The sequence below is a fragment of the Leucopleurus acutus genome (assembly GCF_964270905.1).
Source record: "Leucopleurus acutus genome assembly, chromosome: 8".
Taxonomy (NCBI): Eukaryota; Metazoa; Chordata; class Mammalia; order Artiodactyla; family Delphinidae; genus Leucopleurus; species Leucopleurus acutus.
In genome coordinates, this window is record NC_139151.1 from 63,911,434 (window position 1) to 63,931,792 (window position 20,359).

General features: G+C 42.8%; 1 protein-coding gene across 1 annotated transcript in view; it reads left to right on the forward strand.

Annotated features, from left to right (window-relative positions):
- Window positions 1–1,386: 1,386 nt before the first annotated feature.
- Window positions 1,387–20,359, forward strand: part of SWAP70 (switching B cell complex subunit SWAP70) — an 81,200-nt gene continuing 62,227 nt past the window's right edge. Inside the window, exon 1 of the mRNA XM_082844310.1 lies at window positions 1,387–1,518. Coding sequence (XP_082700436.1) covers window positions 1,420–1,518 — 99 coding nt within the window. The 5' untranslated portion in view covers window positions 1,387–1,419. The remainder of the gene's footprint in view (window positions 1,519–20,359) is intronic.

Genomic DNA, 20,359 nt, shown 5'->3' on the forward strand with positions numbered 1-20,359 from the left:
GTTGGGGAAGATCATTGACAGAGACTGGATTCTGGCAGAGCAAGGAAAGTCCTGACAAATGGAGAAGTGGGGCCTCTAGGGCCCTCACAGTGAGAGACTGACAGTCCCTCTGCTTTTGCCCCTTCCCTTCAACTGGGCCATCCTTTCCTCTGCCCCACCAAGTTCCCTTTGGCCTGAAGCTCACTGAAGCTGCTCCTTCCTTTTCTGCTCTTTTCCAAATCCCCCTTCCTTTTAATGATGCCCTTTTCCTTTTAATAAAGTTCATATATGTGCCTTTAGGAACATAAAAGAGGAAAACAAAACCAAACTTCATCTGAGAACCGTTTCCCTTTGAAAACTCTTGGTATTTGTTTTTCTATCCATTTTGTCCAGATTTGGTCTTGGATTGGAGATGCAAGGCACTGTGCCTGGTGACTTAATCAGACTGGAGTCAGCCAGCAATATTTATTATCTTAGGATGTGAGCACTAGGAGAACCCTTCCAGAACATCTGGAGCAACCACGCTCATTTCATACGTGGAACATTTGAAGCCCAAAGAGGTCAAGTGATCATTGTTAACAGATATCAAATGAACATCTGCAATGAGAAGGACGCTCTTCCGGGCACAGATAGTTTCTTTTGAATGGTCCAACCATTCTGATTAGTAAGATGGGTGGAGTGATTTGTTGGGGTCCTTCCAGATCTCCTATTATGCAAGCACAGAAACATCAGGAAACAGCAGCATTACCCACATCAAACCCTTCCTAAATTGTGAACTGTCCCTCAACAGCTGAGAGTTAGAAAAGGTTGTCTGACCCTCTGATTTCTAAACCCACCTTAAACCTCAACTCTTTGCCCCCGGAGACCACTACACAGTAGGCATCAAGAGACGTTTGCGAAATGCATGCACCAACTTCCCTCGAGGCCCTTCCCTGCTTCCCCTTCCCCTCCTCTCCCACTAGGTACTGTGCCAGCATTTGAGCCCCTGACCGGGGACTTTTGGGGATCTTGTCTGGCCTCCTCAGACAGTGACCCCGTCCCCGGGTCAGGAGCAGGGCTCCATTTTTCACTGTGGGACGCTGGACTCTCATATTTTTTCTCGGGATAGGGGCTCTTGTTTGGGGGGCATGCGAGCATCGAAAATGGCCCGAGCTGGTCTTGGGAGCACTAGGGGGATGCGTGGTAGCGCTTGCCGTTCTAGCCGGGAAAGAAGGCCGGGCGTTCCTACCGGCAGGGAGAGGCAGACCACCGGACCCAGAGCTCCAGCTGCACAGCGCGGTTCCCCGCGGGCGCCGAGTGGGCGGGGCCTGGCGGGGGCGGGGTCTGCCGCTGTCAGGTGACAGCGCGGCGGGCGGTGGCGGCGGCAGAGGCCAAGGGGCGTCAGACGCGCCGAGTGGCTGGCGGGACAGTCGCGGCAGACGGGGTAGCAGGGCCGCGGCCATGGGGGGCTTGAAGGACGAGCTGCTCAAGGCCATCTGGCATGCTTTCACCGCACTCGACCTGGACCACAGCGGCAAGGTCTCGAAGTCCCAGCTCAAGGTGGGCGCACCCGCCTACCGCGGGCCCGCACTCGCCCCTACCCGGCGCGTGCTCTACTACCACCGGGTGGAAGCGGGCAGGCGGGCGGTGACCATAGGGGATGGCGGACCGGAATGCGGCCGAGCGGCCTGCTCGGGGTGGAGGGAGCCGAGACCGGGATTTAGCATTTTTCGCCTCCCTCTTGCTTTCGGGCTTCGCGCTCGGACCGGTGCGTTAGTTCCCTCAGGGCTCCTGGTGCTCGGGGTGGAGGGAGCCGAGACCGGGATTTGGCATTTTTCGCCTCCCTCTTGCTTTCGGGCCTCGCGCTCGGACCGGTGCGTTAGTTCCCTCAGGGCTCCTGGTGAGCAAGGGACGGCGCGGGTGGGGGGCTCTGAGGGGCGAGCTGGTCTCCCTGTTGGCGCGGGAGGCCCAGAAAGTTTGACTCGGAGAGGGCGGTGGGAAGCTCCCTTAGGAAACCTATCCAAAGTTTCCTCCCTGCTCTGGGAGAGGAAGGGACTTGCCCAAGGTGACTGGTCAGAGCCCTCTAAGGGGCACGCTCCGCACCGGGGCAGTTCTCAAAACGGCCAAATGCCCTCCAGGCTACCAGGCAGTTCTGAGAAGAGAGAAGTGCCCCAGAGCCTGGCCCGCAGCGGCCTCCAATTTTGGGGCGCTTTGGCGGTGGGGTACCCTCTCCGACTAGGGAGGAAGACCTAGCGTCCTCAGGTCTGGAACGAATCGAGGGTGTGCCGTGTGCCGCAGGGACCTTAGTTTCCGGGTGAGAAGCTCTGATCTGGCGCTTTGCAAAAGCAAGTGCTTTTGCAGAGTCTTTATTGTGACTGCCAAAGACCCCATCATTAAATGAGCGTATAAGGTATAAATAAAGGAATGCTTGTAAATTGAGTAACCCCAAGCAGGGTAAGTGGCATTTAGCCAGGAGAAATTGGCAGCTTCTTGAAAGTGTAAAATATGGAAACAGACAAGAAGAGCCATTCATAGACATTTAAAAATATACACATTTTGGATCTGAATGTCTGATTTTCTTAGCCTCTTCTGGGAGTGAATTTCTGAAGATTGAGTTTGCTTTGTATATTTTGTGCAGTAATCAGGAGGTTCTCATGACTAGTGGCTTTTATGCCAGTAGGACTTAGCATTCTGCCTGTTTTCCTTTTACCCTTCTCTTTTTTTTCTCATTCATAAAAACATAGTCTGGAAGGTTTCATAGAGATCATCTATTTAATCTTTATTTGACTTTATTTTTAAAATTTACATAGAGTAAAATTGACTATTTTGGTGGATGGTTCTGAGTTTTAACATATATAGATTTGTATAACTACTACCAAAATCAGGGTTCCATCATCCCCAAAAGTTCCCTCATGCTGCCCCCCTCTTCCTCAACTGCTGGCAATCAATGATCTGTTCTTAATTGCTATAGTTTTGTCTCTTCTACAGTGTCATAAAAATGGAGTCATACAGTATGTAACCTTTTGACAGTGACTTCTTTTGCTCAGCATAATGCCTTAGAGATTCACCTATGTTGTTGTGTATCAATAATTCGTTTTATTGCTAAGCAGTATTCCATTGTATGGTTGTACCATAGTTAATCCATTCACCCTTGAAGAACATTTGTGTTATCTCCATTTTTTGGTGATTATGAATAGAGTTGCATTTTACTCTTCACTGTTTTTACTTTTAATTTACCTATACCACTATGTTTAAAGTGAGTTTCTTGTAGATGGCATGTAGTTGTGTCTTGTTTTCTTTTTTTAATCCATTCTAACAATCTTTTAACTGGTGTGTTTAGACCAACTACATTTAATTATGATGTTCGATTTAGGGTTACCATTTGACTATTTGGTTTCTGTTTGTTTTCACTATTTTTTCATTTTTTTCTCTTCCAATTGATGGCATTAACGAAATATTTTCTATTACTTTTGTTGTACACCATTCAAAATTGTCTTTGTGGCTGCTTATGGAAAAAGTGTCCGGAGGATTCTTGACTGTGGGCTTGGCAGGAAGTATTAAATCCTAGTGCATAGCTTTTACCCACAGGATGTTGATAATGCAAATGTGTCGTTGTATTTTGTCTCTGTCTGCTTAACTGAGAGATTTCGGGATTGATTCAGTTCTGTTCATCTTGCCAGTGTTTCTGGAATTGGAAATATTAACAAGTTTCTATTTAGTTCTCTCCTTTTTGGAGTTTTGACTCTGAAGTTCGACGTTCGCTAGGAATAGAGTTTTTGCCTTAATTTGCTCGTTCATTCATTTGTTCATAAATAACCTTTTGCATATACTTTGTGTAAATTACCATGCTAATTTTATAAAAAGATCAGTATTTTTAGGCTCTTAAGAGTTAATATCTCCTTGGAGAAAATATCATACAATTGATTTATTAAATAGCAGACTAAAAATTACATACCCAAAATGAGGTTAAAATTTATTGCTTTGGAAAACTGTATGGCCATTTTAAAATACTTTGGACACTTGTCTTTTTGAATTACCTTCACAGTTTTTGATGTGAGTGGTGACACTTCATGTGTTAGATACTGTGCCTAATTCTAAGGGTGATATGATAGTGAAGGTGGGGGAAAAAGAAACATATGAATTTTTGCGTTCAAAGAGTTTAAATGTTGGTAGGCAAACTAAAAGAATAGGCAACCGTTAGAGAAGTCTCTCTGCCTTTCTGTGTATATATATAGATTATATTACTTAGACAATTACCCTATCCTTAAAAAATGTAAGATCTGGTGGTAGAGATAAGAAGTACAGGAATACTATGGAGAGGAAGATGTTGAATGTGATAGAAGATAAGAGCCCATGATGAATGTGATAGAAGATAAGAGCCCATGAGATTTTAGAGGAAGAGACCAGTACTTTTTTTTTTCTTTTTTGCGGTACGCGGGCCTCTCACTGTTGTGGCCTCTCCCGTCGTGGAGCACAGGCTCCGGACGCACAGGCTCAGCGGCCATGGCTCACGGGCCCAGCCGCTCCGCGGCATGTGAGATCTTCCCAGACCGGGGCAGGAACCCGTGTCCCCTGCGTCAGCAGGCGGACTCTCAACCACTGTGCCACCAGGGAAGCCCAAGACCAGTACTTTTTACTGGTGGAATTACTTCATGAAAAAGCTTTGAAATTACCTCTGAAGAAAGCTAGAATGTGATTATGTGGAAATGGGAGGAGGATTAAGCCCATCCTATTCATTCATTCATTCATTCATTCTTTCTTTCTTTCAATGGGTATTTATTGACTGCTTTTAGCTCTAAGGGATCCCTGTGAACTACTGCAGGCCACAGGAATTAATCAGGCATTTACAGGGACTTCTGTGTAACTGATTTTGATTGGAGTGTAGGATATGAGTGTGTTTGTGTGTATGTATAAGAAAGAGTTTTTTTTTTTTTTTTCTTTTTTGCGGTATGCGGGCCTCTCACTGTTGTGGCCTCTCCCATTGCGGAGCACAGGCTCCGGACGCGCAGGCTCAGCGGCCATGGCTCACGGGCCCAGCCGCTCTGCGGCATGTGGAATCTTCCCGGACCAGGGTACGAACCCGCGTCCCCTGCATCAGCAGGCAGAACCTCAACCACTGCGCCACCAGGGAAGCCCAAGAAAGAGTTTTTGATGGATGGATATTTGCCTGGAGATGATGTCCTTGGGTAAGTGTGGGGCTGTTGGTACAGGATCTTGGTAGTTGAAGCTTGGAAAAAGGAGAGAAGAGGTTCAACAGTGGCCTTGGGGAATGGCTACAGTAGGTGGTGAGAGGAAGAATGGAAGCCAGGGGACCATAAATGGGATATAAGAACCACTTTGGGGCAACACTGGTGCTGAGGAAGAAGAGATTTTCAAGGAAAACATCGTCTGTTATCTTTGAGAGTTAATTTATTATTATTATGTACATATATTTTGGATATTGTAAAGTAATGATATTGATTCTTCCCTGCCGTAGCTCATAAACTACATTATTTCTTCTTTTGTGAAGAGAAGTTGTGAAAAGTTTGGAGTATTGGCATCATCTTGGGAATAAATTTATTTTTGACTTTTAAGGAGATTTCTTTGCAGTACAGTACTCATTTAGATAAATGTGTTTGGGTCACTGCTATAATTAGTAAATATTTTCCTTGAGGTCCCCCAGTTTAGTACAAAAATCTTACTGTTTTTCTTTTGGCTGTGTTGGGTTTTCCTTGCAGTGCGAGGGCTTCTCATTGCGGTGGCTTCTCTCGTTGCGGAGCACGGGCTCTAGGTGCACGGGCTTCAGCAGTTGTGGCTTGCGGGCTCTAGAGCGCAGGCTCAGTAGTTTTGGCGCCTGGGCTTAGTTGTTCCAGGGCATGTAGGATCTTCCCGGATCAGGGCTCGAACCCGTGTCCCCTGCATTGGCAGGTGGATTCTTAACCATTGTGCCACCAGGGAAGTCCCCAAAAAGCTTATTTAAAAAATTTTTTTTTTAATTTTAAAAATTTACTTTATTGAAGTATAGTTGATTTAGAGTGTTGTGTTAATTTCTGCTGTATAGCAAAGTGATTCAGTTATACATATATACATTCTTTTTCATATTTTCTATTATGGTTTATCACAGGATATTAAATATAGTTCCCTGTGCTGTACAGTAGGACCTCGTTGTTTATCCATTCTATATATAATAGTTTGCATCTGCTAATCCCAAACTCCCAATCCATCCCTCTCTCACCTCGCTTTCCGCTTGGCAACCACAAGTCAAAAAGCTTATTTTTTATACTTAAATTTTATTATTAACTAATAGCATTTTTTAAACATCTTTATTGGAGTCTAATTGCTTTACAATGGTGTGTTAGTTTCTGCTGTATAACAAAGTGAATCAGCTATACGTGTACATATATCCCCATATCTCCTCCCTCTTGCATCTCCCTCCCACCCTCCCTATCCCACCCCTCTAGGTGGTCACAAAGCGCCAAGTTGATCTCCCTGTGCTATGCGGCTGCTTCCTACTAGCTATCTGTTTTACATTTGGTAGTGTATATATGTCCATGCCGCTCTCTCACTTTGTCCCAGCTTACCCTTCCCCCTCCCCGTGTCCTCAAGTCCATTCTCTACGTCTGCGTCTTTATTCCTGTCCTGCCCCTAGGTTCTTCAGAACCATTTTTTTTTTTAGATTCCATATATATGTGTTAGCCTAAGGTATTTGTTTTTCTCTTTCTGACTTACTTCACTCTGTATGACAGTCTCTAGGTCCATCCACCTCACTACAAATAACTCAATATCGTTCCTTTTTATGGCTGAGTAATATTCCATTGTATATATGCGCCACATCTTCTTTACCCATTCATCTGTCAATGGACACTTAGGTTGCTTCCATGACCTGGCTATTGTAAATAGAGCTGCAGTGAACACTGTGGTACATGACTCTTTTTGAATTATGGTTTTCTCAGAGTATATCCCCAGTACTGGGATTGCTGGGTCATATGGTAGTTCTATTTTTAGTTTAAGGAACCTCCATACTGTTCTCCATAGTGGCTGTATCAATTTACATTCCCACCAACAGTGCAAGAGGATTTCCTTTTCTCCACACCCTCTCCAGCATTTATTGTTTGTAGATTTTTTGATGATGGCCATTCTGACTGGTATGAGGTGATACCTCATTGTAGTTTTTTTTTTTTTTTTTTTCTGTACACGGGCCTCTCACTGTTGTGGCCTCTCCCATTGCGGAGCACAGGCTCAGCGGCCATGGCTCATGGGCCCAGCCGCTCTGCGGCATGTGGGATTTTCCCGGACTGGGGCACGAACCCGTGTCCCCTGCATCGGCAGGCGGACTCTCAACCACTGCGCCACCAGGGAAGCCCCTCATTGTAGTTTTGATTTGCATTTCTCTAGTGATGAGTGATGTTGAGCATCCTTTCATGTGTTTGTTGGCAATCTGTATATCTTCTTTGGAGAAATGTCTGTTTAGTTCTTCCACCCATTTTTGGATTGGGTTGTTTGTTTTTTTGATATTGAGCAGCTCATATTAAAGGAGATTAAGCCTTCATCAGTTGCTTCATTTACAAATATTTTCTCCCATTCTGAGGGTTGTCTTTTCGTCTTGTTTATGGTTTCCTTTACTTTGCAAAAGCTTTTAAGTTTCATTAGGTCCCATTTGTTTATTTTTATTTCATTTCTCTAGGAGGTGGGTCAAAAAGGATCTTGCTGTGATTTATGTCATAGAGTGTTCTGCCTATGTTTTCCTCTAAGAGTTTTATAGTATCTGGCCTTACATTTAGGTCTTTAATCATTTTGAGTTTATTTTTGTGTATGATGTTAGGGAGTGTTCTAATTTCATTCTTTTACATGTAGCTGTCCAGTTTTCCCAGGACCACTTATTGAAGAGTAATAGCATATTTTTGAGTAAAACAAAAATTACCATCTGTATAAATTTTGAAACTTAAAATACAAAGAAAAAATTAACATAAGAAAGATATTTGTTGGGACTTCCCTGGTGGTGCAGCGGTTAAGAATCCGCCTGCCAATGCAGGGGACACGGGTTCGATCCCTGGGAAGATCCCGCATGCCACGGAGCAACTAAGCCCGAGAGCCACAACTTCTGAGCCTGCGCTCTAGAGCCCGTGAGCCACAACTACTGAGCCCGCGTGCCACAAATACTGAAGCCCGTGCACCTAGAGCCCGTGCTCTGCAACAAGAGAAGCCACTGCAATGAGAAGCCTGCACACTGCAACAAAGAGTAGCCCCCACTTGCCGCAACTAGAGAAAGCCCGTGTGCAGCAATGAAGACCCAACGCAGACAAAAAAATTTATTAAAAATAAAAGATATTTGTTGAGGCAAACATAGATTTTCATTAAACTTAGCAATAAGATAAAAATACAGAACACAGAATTTAAAAACTACTTGTGACTTACATAAGCTACTATAGAAGCAGATGTTGGACTGTCCTCTAATCCAGCAGTCCTCAACCTTTTTGGCAGTAGGGAGACTGGTTTTGTGGAAGACAGTATTTCCACAGGGCAGCGGCGGGGGATGGTTCAGGTGGTAATGCGAACAGTGGGGAGCGATGGGAACGGCAGATGAAGCTTTGCTTGCGTGCCACTCACTTCCTGCTGTGCGGCCAGTTCCTAACAGGCTGCGGACCGGTACTGGTCTGCGGCCTGGGGCTTGGGGACCCCTGCTCTAGCCACAGTGGTGTTTCTTGTTAAAACAACTGGGCATGAGGTCATTGCAGGTCAATATCTTGATCTTCATTAAAGAACACCCCTTATCACCTCCATGCCCTCCAACAAATAGGGAACCAACTCTGCCTCACTTTCCTTACCTTGATTCTTTCTTCCACATTCCCTGTGATTTCCTTGAGCTTCCTCCTGGCAATTTGTGCACCCTCTCCAGGGGACCTCTGTCTCTTTGGCTCCAGTTGTGGCATTTTTGGCTCCCTACCTGAGTTGTAGCTGTATAGGTCTCCACCCGCACAGTCAGCCTGTGCACCCCCATAGCAGTCATCAGCTATATTAGCTTAATCTGTAATTGGATTTTTAGAAGGCAACTCATTTTTTTTTAAAATGAATTTATTTATTTTTATTTTTGGCTGTGTTGGGTCTTCATTGCTGCACGTGGGCTTTTCTCTGGTTGCGGCAAGCAGGGGTTACTCTTTGTTGAGGTGCGCGGGCTTCTCATTGTGGCAGCCTCTATTATTGTGGAGCATGGGCTCTAGGCGCGTGGGCTTCAGTAGTTGAGGCATGTGGGTTCTAGAGCACAGGCTCAGTAGTTGTGGCACACGGGCTTAGTTGCTCCGTGGCATGTGGGATCTTCCCGGGCCAGGGCTCGAACCCGTGTCCCCTGAATTGGCAGGAGGATTCTTAACCACTGTGCCACCAGGGAAGCCCGTAACTCATTTTTTTAACTGTCATTGATTTGCTGTCACTATTTTTCAGGCTGGAACACAGAGGGATACTAAACTAAGTTATTGTTTCTTCTTTTTTTTTTTTTTTTTTTTTTTGCGGTACGCGGGCCTCTCACTGTTGTGGCCTCTCCCGTTGCAGAGTACAGGCTCCGGACGTGCAGTCTCAGCAGCCATGGCTCATGGGCCCAGCCGCTCTGCGGCATGTGGGATCTTCCCGGACCGGGGCACGAACCCGTGTCCCCTGCATCGGCAGGCGGACTCTCAACCACTGCGCCACCAGGGAAGCCCTAAGTTATTGTTTTAAGTTAAGCTTGTTCTAATTGTGTGGAGATCTACTTTTCAGCTGCTGAAGTAGATAGCAATAGGCTTATGGTGGGAGAGAAATCTTCAGAAACACATTCTTTACTTGCTTTTATACTTGTATTCATTAATAGCCCTTCCTTAGAAAAAACTGTAGTTTAAGTCTATGTTCATCTTGAATTCAGTTAAAAACTACTGGGAGAGATTTTGATGGAAACTTTTCTTTATATCTATAGGAAGGTGCTACATACATGTAGGTGGCTGAGTAAACATTATTGAACTTTTTTTCCACCAATTTTTCCCTTGGTTTTGATGTTTGTGCCCTTCTTTTGTCTTTTTTTTTTTTTTTAATGAGGGACATTTGTGTGTGGATTCCATATTTTAGTAAACTTTATTAATATGCCATCTGAAACAGACATTGTTACTTTTAGGTATGTAAGTTTACAAAAGTCATAAGGGAAATAGGTATTGGACATATTGTTTGAAGGAGAAGCAACAATTATTTTCTTCTCCATTGGTGTTTATAAATTATCTTCAGATTATTTAGAATTTTGATGGTCTTGCAGAAAGATACTAAATCTCCAGTGTTACTTAGAAATACATGCAATTCCAAGAAGTTGAAGAGATGAAGCCTATCATTTAAACAAATGTACATCAAAAAGAAACTTTTTGAATAGTTCATATATACATATGGTATAAAATTCATAATGTACTAAAGGGCATTTACAAAAGTGAAAAGTAAGTTTCCTCCAACCCCTGGCCCACACTAGTTACCTGCCCCTGAGGTAACCATTGTTACTAGTTTTTTTTGTATTCCTTCCAGAAATCAAAATGTACCTTAAAATTGAACTCTCCTACACTGTTGATGGGAATGTAAGTTGGTGCAGCCACTTGGAGAACAGTATGGAGGTTCCTTAAAATAAAATTGCCATATGATCCAGCAGTCTCACTCCTGGGCACATATCTGGAGAAAACTGTAATTCAAAGAGGTACATGCATCCCAGTGTTCGTTGCAGCACTGTTTACAATGCCTATTGACTGATGAATGAATAAAGAAGATGTAGTATATATATATATGTATATATACACACACACACAAACACACACACACACAATGGAATATTACTCAGCCATAAAAAAGAATGAAATAGTGCCATTTGCAGCAACATGGATGGACCTAGAGATTATCATACTAAATGAAGTAAGCCAGACAGAGAAAGACAAATATCGTATATCACTTATATGTGGAATCTTAAAAAAAATACAAATGAACTTATTTACAAAACAGAAACAGACCCACAGACATAGAAAACAAACTTGTGGTTACCGAAAGGGAAAGGAGGAGGGAAGGATAAATTAGGAGGTTGGGATTAACATATGCACACTACTATACATAATATGTATAGTATATTCAATATTTTGTAATAACTTATAAGGGAAAAGAACCTGAAAAAGAATATATATCTGTATATATACAACTGAATTACTTTGTTGTACACCTGAAACTAACAGAACATTGTAAATCAACTATACTTCAATAAAAAAGTACCTTAAAATTAGTACTCTTACTGTTATAGTTAGTGTTGTCTTCTTAAATATAGCAAAATCTAGTGATAGTTTTCCAACGTCTGTTATAATTTTACTTTACAATTATGGTTGCAGTGTGAATTACATGTCAGTGCTGGAAATGTCTTGAATAAGATTATTGGCTCTGCACTCTTATCCTGTTGTTTTTAGAAACGCAGGGTTTTGTTTTGTTTTAAATTGTGCCCTTTTGAAGTAAAAGAGCTCACAACTAGTGAGGATGTAAATGAAAAAAAATTGAGGAACAACATGAGTAGTTTGAATCTTTATTCATTTCTCAATGATAGATTTTCAACTAAATGTTCTTTAATTTTTGCCCTGCGGTTGATTTTCGTATCTTGTGAATAATGCCATGTGTTCTGTTCCCATGTAGGCATTTAGCTTCAAAAATTTTTAATCTTGCTAGTTACAAAAGTAATTGAGCCAGGCCAGTGGTCTGTTGAAAATATAAAGGAAGCAAGTTGCAGTAAAGGGCTTTTATTGTGTGAAACACAATATAAAAGATTTGGTTAATTCTTGTGAATTTGGCATGTATAGTATTCCTCCCCTAATCTTTAGTGTTATGTTTCTGTTAACCCCTGTGGTTAAAGTTGTTTCTGTTCTAAATACCTAATTTAAAAAAAACCCCATTTAGAGAACCAGAGCATGACTTAGGAGCGAGCCTGTGAAAGTCTTTGTAAATATTTTTTGTATCTCACCAAAATGAAACAGTAAAGACAGCTCTCCAAATAAAGAACATGTAAGAGACATTCAAACATCTTAAAATGGTAATAATGGATTCTGGATTATTTCCTTTTTCCGTTTCTTACTTGCTAGAAACTTTTCAGTAAGGTAGACTGGAAGTTTTTGTTTTTTTGAAATATGTGTAAACTTTTGCTTTATTGTGGATAATACGCAATCCACGAGGTACTTTTGTGTGTGTGGCCTTCCATCTTAATAGCCAGTGCATTTCTAATCTTATGACTCAGAGGCTCTTAACCTTCCTGGTCCCCATTTTGTATTTCCTTTGGGGTCTTACTGCAGTCCCAGAGGTACATAGTAACTGGAAGCTAGAGACGGAAGAGGCTTTGAATAACCATTTCTCACTTATTCAGTTTGCCCTCTCATTCCCCGACCCCCCCACCGCCCCACCCCCCAGGAGGGTTATTGTAATCCCCTCAATGATTATTAACACATTGGAATCTGAATCCTGCAACATAAGTCTAAGTTAGTCTTTGCCTCAGCTTCCTTTGTGTTTCTCAAGGCTTCATTTCATAAATCTATTTTTCTCCTCTGCTTTCTGCTTTATTTCCTTCTTCTCATTCTACCTTCAGATTCCTTTTTTTAAACCCAAAATCTGTGTCTACTTGAAACTGCAGTTTTCAGAAATTAATTTTTAATTGTAGAAAGGTATTTGGGAGTAAATCTGCATATAGTCAAATTTCATATAAGGAGATCTTACAGTTAGGAAGAGATTTCTACAATGTCAGAAAAGTTAGTTTTTTCATCTCAAGGTTCTTCTATGCCTTCTTTACCCTTTGCTTCCTTAGGAATATTTAGCTTTACAGCCACAATGGCTTACCAACCAGAAGTGACAGCAGTTAGGATAAAAGTTGTTCTGTCAGATGGACAATGTCGAAGGTATTATATTTCACTGGGTAGGCACCTCTGGGAGGATGGAGCACCTGCATTACCAGGCAGCACATCTCCATCAGTTCTTTTTTTAATTGAAGTATAGTTGATTTACAGTGTTTTGCCAATCTCTGCTCTACAGCAAAGTGACTCAGTTATACACATACATATATTCTTTTTTTATATTCTTTTCCATTATGGTTTATCACAGGATATTGCTATACATGTGGTATACATTAGGACCTTGTTTATTCATTCTAAATGTAATAGTTTGCATCTACCAACCACAAACTCCCAGTCCATCCCTCATCAGTGCTTTTTGTTCATAGGGTGTTGTATGTCTCAGGCAGATGCTGTTACCTTGGAGTTGAGAGCAGGAGCTGGTAGGCAGCTGACTTAACTCTCAGTGACTTCCTTCAGTGATGATTTGAGAAAATGCTGTTAGATAATGGGACACCAGGCTGTTAGATCGAACTAGGTTGGAATTCTGAAGTTCTTCACCGGGGTGACTTTGGGGAATTTGCTTTGCTTGTTGTATTTAGGACTCTCTGTTAAATGGGAATTATAAGACATTTTAACAATATACTTGCTTGAATAGATGGAGCTCACAACCTCTATGTGTTACAACAGAACATTTACCAGCCAACTGTTTCGTACCAAACACTGATGTTGAAGAAAATTGATCTACAAAACAGTATACAAATTTGAAGGTTTTAATCTATACCTTTTGCTAGGGACTCTGGGGAAGTGAAAAATATACAGCATTGTCCCTTACTTTGAGGAGTGTGCAGTTTAGTAAAGAAGATAATACATGAAATGACTACAACAAGATAAAGTATAAGCAAGTTCTAGAAAGTGTGGAAAATGAGGGCTGTAGGCCATGCTGTCCAGTACATTAGCCATTAACCACATCTGGCTGTTGAGCATTGAAAAGTAGCTAGTCCATGGGACTTCCCTGGTGGCGCAGTGGATAAGACTTTGTGCTCCCAATGCAGGGGGCTTGGGTTCCATCCCTGGTCAGGAAACTAGATCCCACATGCATGCTGCAACTAAGAGTTCGCATGCCGCAACGCCCGCCTGCTGCAACTAAGACCTGGAGCAACCAAATAAATAAATATTTAAAAAAAAAAAAGAAAAAGTAGCTAGTCTGAATTGAGATGTGCTGTAAATATAAAATATACACAGGATTTCAGAGACTTAGTACAAGAAAATAACATAAGATATCTCTTTTAAAAATATTGATTACATGTTGTAGTTATAATATTTTGGATACATTAGTAAAATTAATTTTACCTGTTTCTTTTTTTTTTTCTTTTCTGTATGCAGGCCTCTCACTGTTGTGGCCTCTCCCGTTGCGGAGCACAGGCTCTGGACGCGCAGACTCAGCGGCCATGGCTCACGGGCCCAGCCGCTCCACGGCATGTGGGATCTTCCCGGACCAGGGCACGAACCTGTGTCCCCTGCATCGGCAGGCGGACTCTCAAACACTGCGCCACCAGGGAAGCCCTCCCTGTTTCTTTTTATGTTTTAAAAATGTGGCTATTAAAAATTTTTAATTCCATATGTAGTTTGCATATTTCTGTCAGATGGAGCTGCTGTAGAAGTTTAAAGGAAATAGAGAAAAAGATGCAGACAGTTTTAGGGGCTTCCCTGGTGGCACAGTGGTTAAGAATCTGCCTGCCAACGCAAGGGACATGGGTTCGAGCCCTGGTCCGGGAAGATCCCCCATGGAGCAACTAAGCCTGTGTGCCACAACTACTGAGCCCACGTGCCACAACTACTGAAGCCCGCGCGCCTAGAGCCTGTGCTCCGCAACAAGAGAAGCCACCACAATGAGAAGCCCGCACACCACAATGAAGAGTAGCCCCCACTTGAGCACCTAGAGAAAGCCCATGCACAGCAACGAAGATGCAACTCAGCCAAAAAATAAATAAATAAAATAAATCTGTAAAAAAAAAAAAGATGCAGACAGTTGTAGACGAGAAACGTTTCATGGAGGCGATGGAATGTCAGCTGCTTCTGGAGGGAATGGGGCAAATCTTGTCCAGTATAGTCACAGAAAGATGACAGGTATGATGGTGGCATTGTGGATAAGAGCAGGAGCTAAAACTTGGAGTATTTGTGAGCAGTAAGGAAATACTCTGGGTGGAGTAGTGTTTGATTTGAGGCATGGTGGAAAACTAGGATTTAAAGGGAGATGGGGTTACATTTTAGATGGTTTCGTTCTTGTACAGCATACATGATTAATATGTATTTGTGGACTATGTTAGAATGAGTAGTTTAGAACTGATCCTGTAAAGAGAGGAAGTTATTAATACTTTTTGGGTAGATATATGACAAAGGTAGAGTTTTGAGATTATTTTAACAATGTGGGTGTGTTGACATGAGGGGAGAGGCTGGAGATGGGGAGACCAAGTGGGGGACTTCTGTGAAAGTTGACGCGTGCTAGACTGGGATGGTGGCAGTGGGAATCAAAACCGATATGCTCCCTACCCTCATGGAGCTTGAAGTCTTGTGAGTGATATAGATCAGCAAACCGACAATTCAAATATGATATAAAGTACACAGTGCTGGGAAACACAGAGGAAGGGAACCTACCTAACCTGTGGTGAGAATTGGAGGAGTTAGGTCAGAGAATGCTTCTAGAGGAACAGTTGTCACTGACCTTAAGAAATGTGTGAAGCTCCTCTATAAGAACAACTGTGATGAAAGATTTGGAAAGTAAATCCCTTGGAGGCACAGCAAAAAGTGTCGGGAGAGAGAACACTGGTTAGGGAGTCAGGAGACTTGTCTCTGCTCTGTTATTTGTGTGACCCTGGAAGGTTTCTTCTCCTTGCTGGGCTTCATTTTCCTCATTTGCGAAATGTGGGATAGCAGACAAGATCTTCAAGGCTTAGCCTTCTAATTGAACTTTGTCAGCTCGATATGTTTACCACGGTCTTATCCTGGTGAGTGGTCTTTGTTAGGGCCTCAGAAGGGAGAATGGGAGCTGCTGCTGGGGGCGGGGAGCCCTTGTTTCCCCAGCCCCACATTCTCTGGTTAGCCAACAGGGGAGCTCACTCAGTGGAGAGAGGAATGGCATCTGAATTGGATCCAGAAATAGGACAAACTATAAATTTAAAAAGTACAAGAGTAGGAGAGTCCATAGTTTTGTTGTTAAGGGAATGGTGGTACCAAAGTTAGAATCGGGGTGGGAAACCTGTTTTGGGGAGAAAGGTAATGAACTCTCCTTTGGATTTTTTGGATGTGAGGCAAATTTAGCATAGAAATCTTTCATCTTAGTGATATAAACCAGAGCTCAGTTGATAGGTCAAGACCAGAAAGGGATCTGAGAGTCATTCAGGTGACTTAATGTTTTCAGAATTAAAGCACTTTTTTAAGAACTTGGGGCTCAAAATTGGGCTTTGGGAAATGTCCAGATTGGGAGAATGAAGGGTAAGGGAGGTGACCCCATAAAGGTAGACCAAGGTAGAGTAAGTTCTTTGAGAAATTTAGAAAATAGTATATCATGGGACCAAAAAAAGTCTTGAGCGGATGATCCAGACTGCTCAGTGCCAGAGACTTGGGAGAGTGAATTGTTTAGAAGGTATCTATCCCAGGTTGGGTTCTTCAGGAAACAGATGCTGAGACAGAGTTGGGAGTGCAAAAGGGTTATTGGGAAGAAACGCTTATGGGAAAAAAGAGAGGAAACAGGATTGGGAAAAGGAGCTGTCAAATCATGATACAGACTTAACAAAACCAGGAGCTCTGGAGCAAAGATGGCCTGTTAGAGGATGTCCACCCTGGGGAGAAATGGTGTCACCAGCTTGCTCAGTCATTGGCTGAGGTGGACCCCGAAAGTACTAATAACTAGAGGCTCTCAGCTAACCACAGTCCTTGTAGCAGGGCAGCAGTTCCTTTTTTGAGTGGTGCAGCTCTTTGTCTACCACAGAATCTTTTTGAAAAAGCAATTTCATGCCATTGATAGGGATAGAAAGAAGCCATATTATAGTGACTAGAAGGGGACAGAGTGGTCAGAGGATGGGGCAGCAGAGAGGTAAACCTCAGATTTGTGATCTTTATCATCACCTTGGGTGTACACTGTGGCTTCAGATTGCCTCTTGGAGAAGAGTGTACTAAATTGAACTACCTAATTTCTCTGTCTTCTGCTATAGACTTCTCTCTCATACACTGTTAATTCCTCTTGAGCCCTTTCCTCAAAAATCTTTAGTGGAATTTTTAGAAACTGGACTGCTTTACTAGATCTCGGGTCAGATGAGTAATGCCTTCTAGTTCTGGTAGTGCTAATAACTAATGGAGGTTTTTTTACTTCAAAAATGACCTGAATTAGAGATTCCAATTAAACAAAAATTCTTCCTGGAAAGAATATACTGGTAGTATAGTGAAATACATTAAAAGACCCACATCTAGGGCTTCCCTGGTGGCGCAGTGGTTGAGAGTCCGCCTGCCGATGCAGGGGACGCGGGTTCGTGCCCCGGTCTGGGAAGATCCCACATGCCGCAGAGTGGCTGGGCCCGTGAGGCATGGCCGCTGAGCCTGCACATCCGGAGCCTGTGCTCCGCAATGGGAGAGGCCACAACAGTGAGAGGCCCGCGTACCGCAAAAAAAAAAAAAAAAAAAAAGACCCACATCTAAATAAAGGTGATAGAGAAGCAAACTAAATGAAACTAAACAACAACAACAAAAAAAAAACCAAAAAAAGAAAATTCTTAAATGGGACTCATTTAGTAAACATTTGTTGACATCAGGCACTCTCCCCTCGGCACTTTATTAGGTTTTTTTTTTTTTTTTTTCCCCCGGTATGTGGGCCTCTCACTGCTGTGGCCTCTCCCGTTGCGGAGCACAGGCTCCGGACGCGCAGGCTCAGCGGCCATGGCTCATGGGCCCAGCCGCTCCGCGGCACGTGGGATCCTCCCGGACCGGCGCACGAACCCGTGTCCCCTGCATCGGCAGGCGGACTCTCAACCACTGCGCCACCAGGGAAGCCCTTTATTAGGTTTTGATATTGCAGAATAGATACAATAAAGATCTTCTCTTTAAGGAGCTTACAGAGTAGTGGGAGAAATAGAAACAGAAGCTTATTGGAATTAAATCTTCTTACACATGATTTATCTTCCTTTTAAAAAAATATTTATTTAGGCTGTTCTAGGTCTTTGTTGTGGCATGCAGGATCCTTTTTCTTTTTAATATTTATTTATTTATTTGGTTGCTCTGGGTCTTAGTTGCGGCCGGCGGGCTCCTTAGTTGTGGCATGCATGTGGGATCTAGTTCCCTGGCCAGGGATCGAACCCGGGTCCCCTGCATTGGGAGTGTGGGGGTCTTACCCACTGGACCACCAGGAAGTCCCAGACTTATCTTCTTAAAGACATTTGTTTATGCTGTGATCCAGTGGGAGGCTGGAATCTAAGGAGGCTGCCCAGATCAGGAGACTTTGTTGCCCATAGTGCGGCTTCTTCAAGAGGCATGGCAAAGCATAGTTCTCTGTGAATGACTCAAGTGAGTTAATTTCATCAACTTTATAGTCCTACGATGATCTCTTCATATTTTTTAATTTTATTGGTACTCTCTAGCTGAAACCCCAGATAGAGAGCACTAATAAAGTTAATTTTAAAAATTAATTTAAAAATTTTACATAAATATAAAAGCTTCACTTTTTCTGATTATAAAGGTAGAACATAGAATATTCAAACAATACTTTAAGCCAGAGGTCCGCAACCTTTTTGGCACCAGGGACCGGTTTCATGGAAGACAATTTTTCCACGGAATGGGGGCGTTGAGGGGGTATGGTTCAGGCAGTAATGTGAGTGATGGGAAGCTATGGGGAGCAACAGATGAAGCTTTGCTAGCTCCCCTGCTGCTTACCTCCTGCTGTGCAGCCTGGTTTCTAACAGGCTGCGGACTGGTACTGGTCCATGGCCTGGGGGTTAGGGACCCCTGCTTTAAAGTATAGAGACAGGGACTTCCCTGGTGGTCCAGTGGTAAAGAATCCGCCTTACAATGCAGGGGACGTGGGTTTGATCCCTGGTCAGGGAACTATGATCCCACATGCCACGGGGCAACTAAGCCTGTGTGCTACAACTGCTGAGCTCATGTGCCTCAACTAGAGAACCTGCGTGCCACAAACTACAGAGCCCAGGTGCCTTGGAGCCTGCGCGCCACAACTAGAGAAGAGAAAACCCACCCCCACAGCTAGAGAGAAGCCTGGGCACCACAACAAAAGATCCCGCATGCCTCAATAAAGATCCCATGTGCCACAGCTAAGACCCGATGAAGCCAAAAATAAATAAAATAAATAAATATTAAACAAATCTTTAAAAAAAAAAAAAAGTATAGAGACAAAGGTAAAAGCACCCGAAATTCTACCAACAAAGGCAGATGCAGTTAACTTTGCAATGATTTTCTAACATCTTTCGCTCACCATCCTTCCTCCCTCTCTCTCCCTCTCTCTCCCTTGCTTCCTACATGTATACACATGCATGCACATGTGTGCATATACTCATACATATATATCCTTTTATATAAATAGGATCCTATTTCATATGCTTTTGTAGCCTATTTTCTTAAACAGTGAGTTAGGGTCATGTTTCCATGTCAGTGCACATAGATACAGACACCATCATCCTTTATGACTATGAGCTATTTCATTGTGTTGATGAGTTATGCTTTGTTTAACTACTTTACTATTCACAGATATTTGAGGTGTTTTGATGTTTTCAGCCAGGGATGCTGCTAAACTTCCTACAATGCATAGGACACCTCCCCCTGCTCCCCAGCAAAGAATTATCTGGCCTAAAATGTCAGCAGTGACAGAGAAAACCTGCTCTATACCTTCTCCAGTGTTGGGTGTTGGCAATTTTTACTCCTCTGTGTCTGCTCAAACACCAGGTGTTGTTTTTCAGGCAAAAAGTAGTAGCTCTTTTAGTTTGCATTATGTTGATCACTAGCGAAGTTAAGCATCTTTTCCTATACTTATTAGTCATTAGCTTCTTTTGTGAATTTTCTATTCATGTCTGTGGTCCATTTTTGAAATAAGGTGTTCACCTTTTACTTAATAATTTCTAGGAGTAATTTGAATATTGGAGCTATTAGCCTTTTTTGTTTGTTTATGGTGTCTCTTTTTAAAGGGAAATTTAAGAATTTTTATGTGGTCAAATTTACCAATATTTTCTTTCTGATTTCTGAAGAGGGCTAAGTTAGTGAATTATCCAAAATAACTTATTAAAGGTAGTCTATGTAGAATGTAATCCAGTGGCATATACTGTAGTTCAATGGTATACGTTCTGTGGACACATCACAACAGACGGTTTTGAGTTAGGTATCCTTCCTTAATGTGTCCATAAGTGTTATGCTCCCAGTGAGTCCTCCCTTAACCCTCTGCTAGTCACCGTAAAGGATATGGAAGAACAACATTAGGCAGGGTTTCCTCCCTTACTGAGCTGCAGTTAGGTATTTGAGATATTACTGGTATGTGAAACAGAATTCACGTTAAGTGCTGAATAGGAGTTCAGTGGACAGAGGGG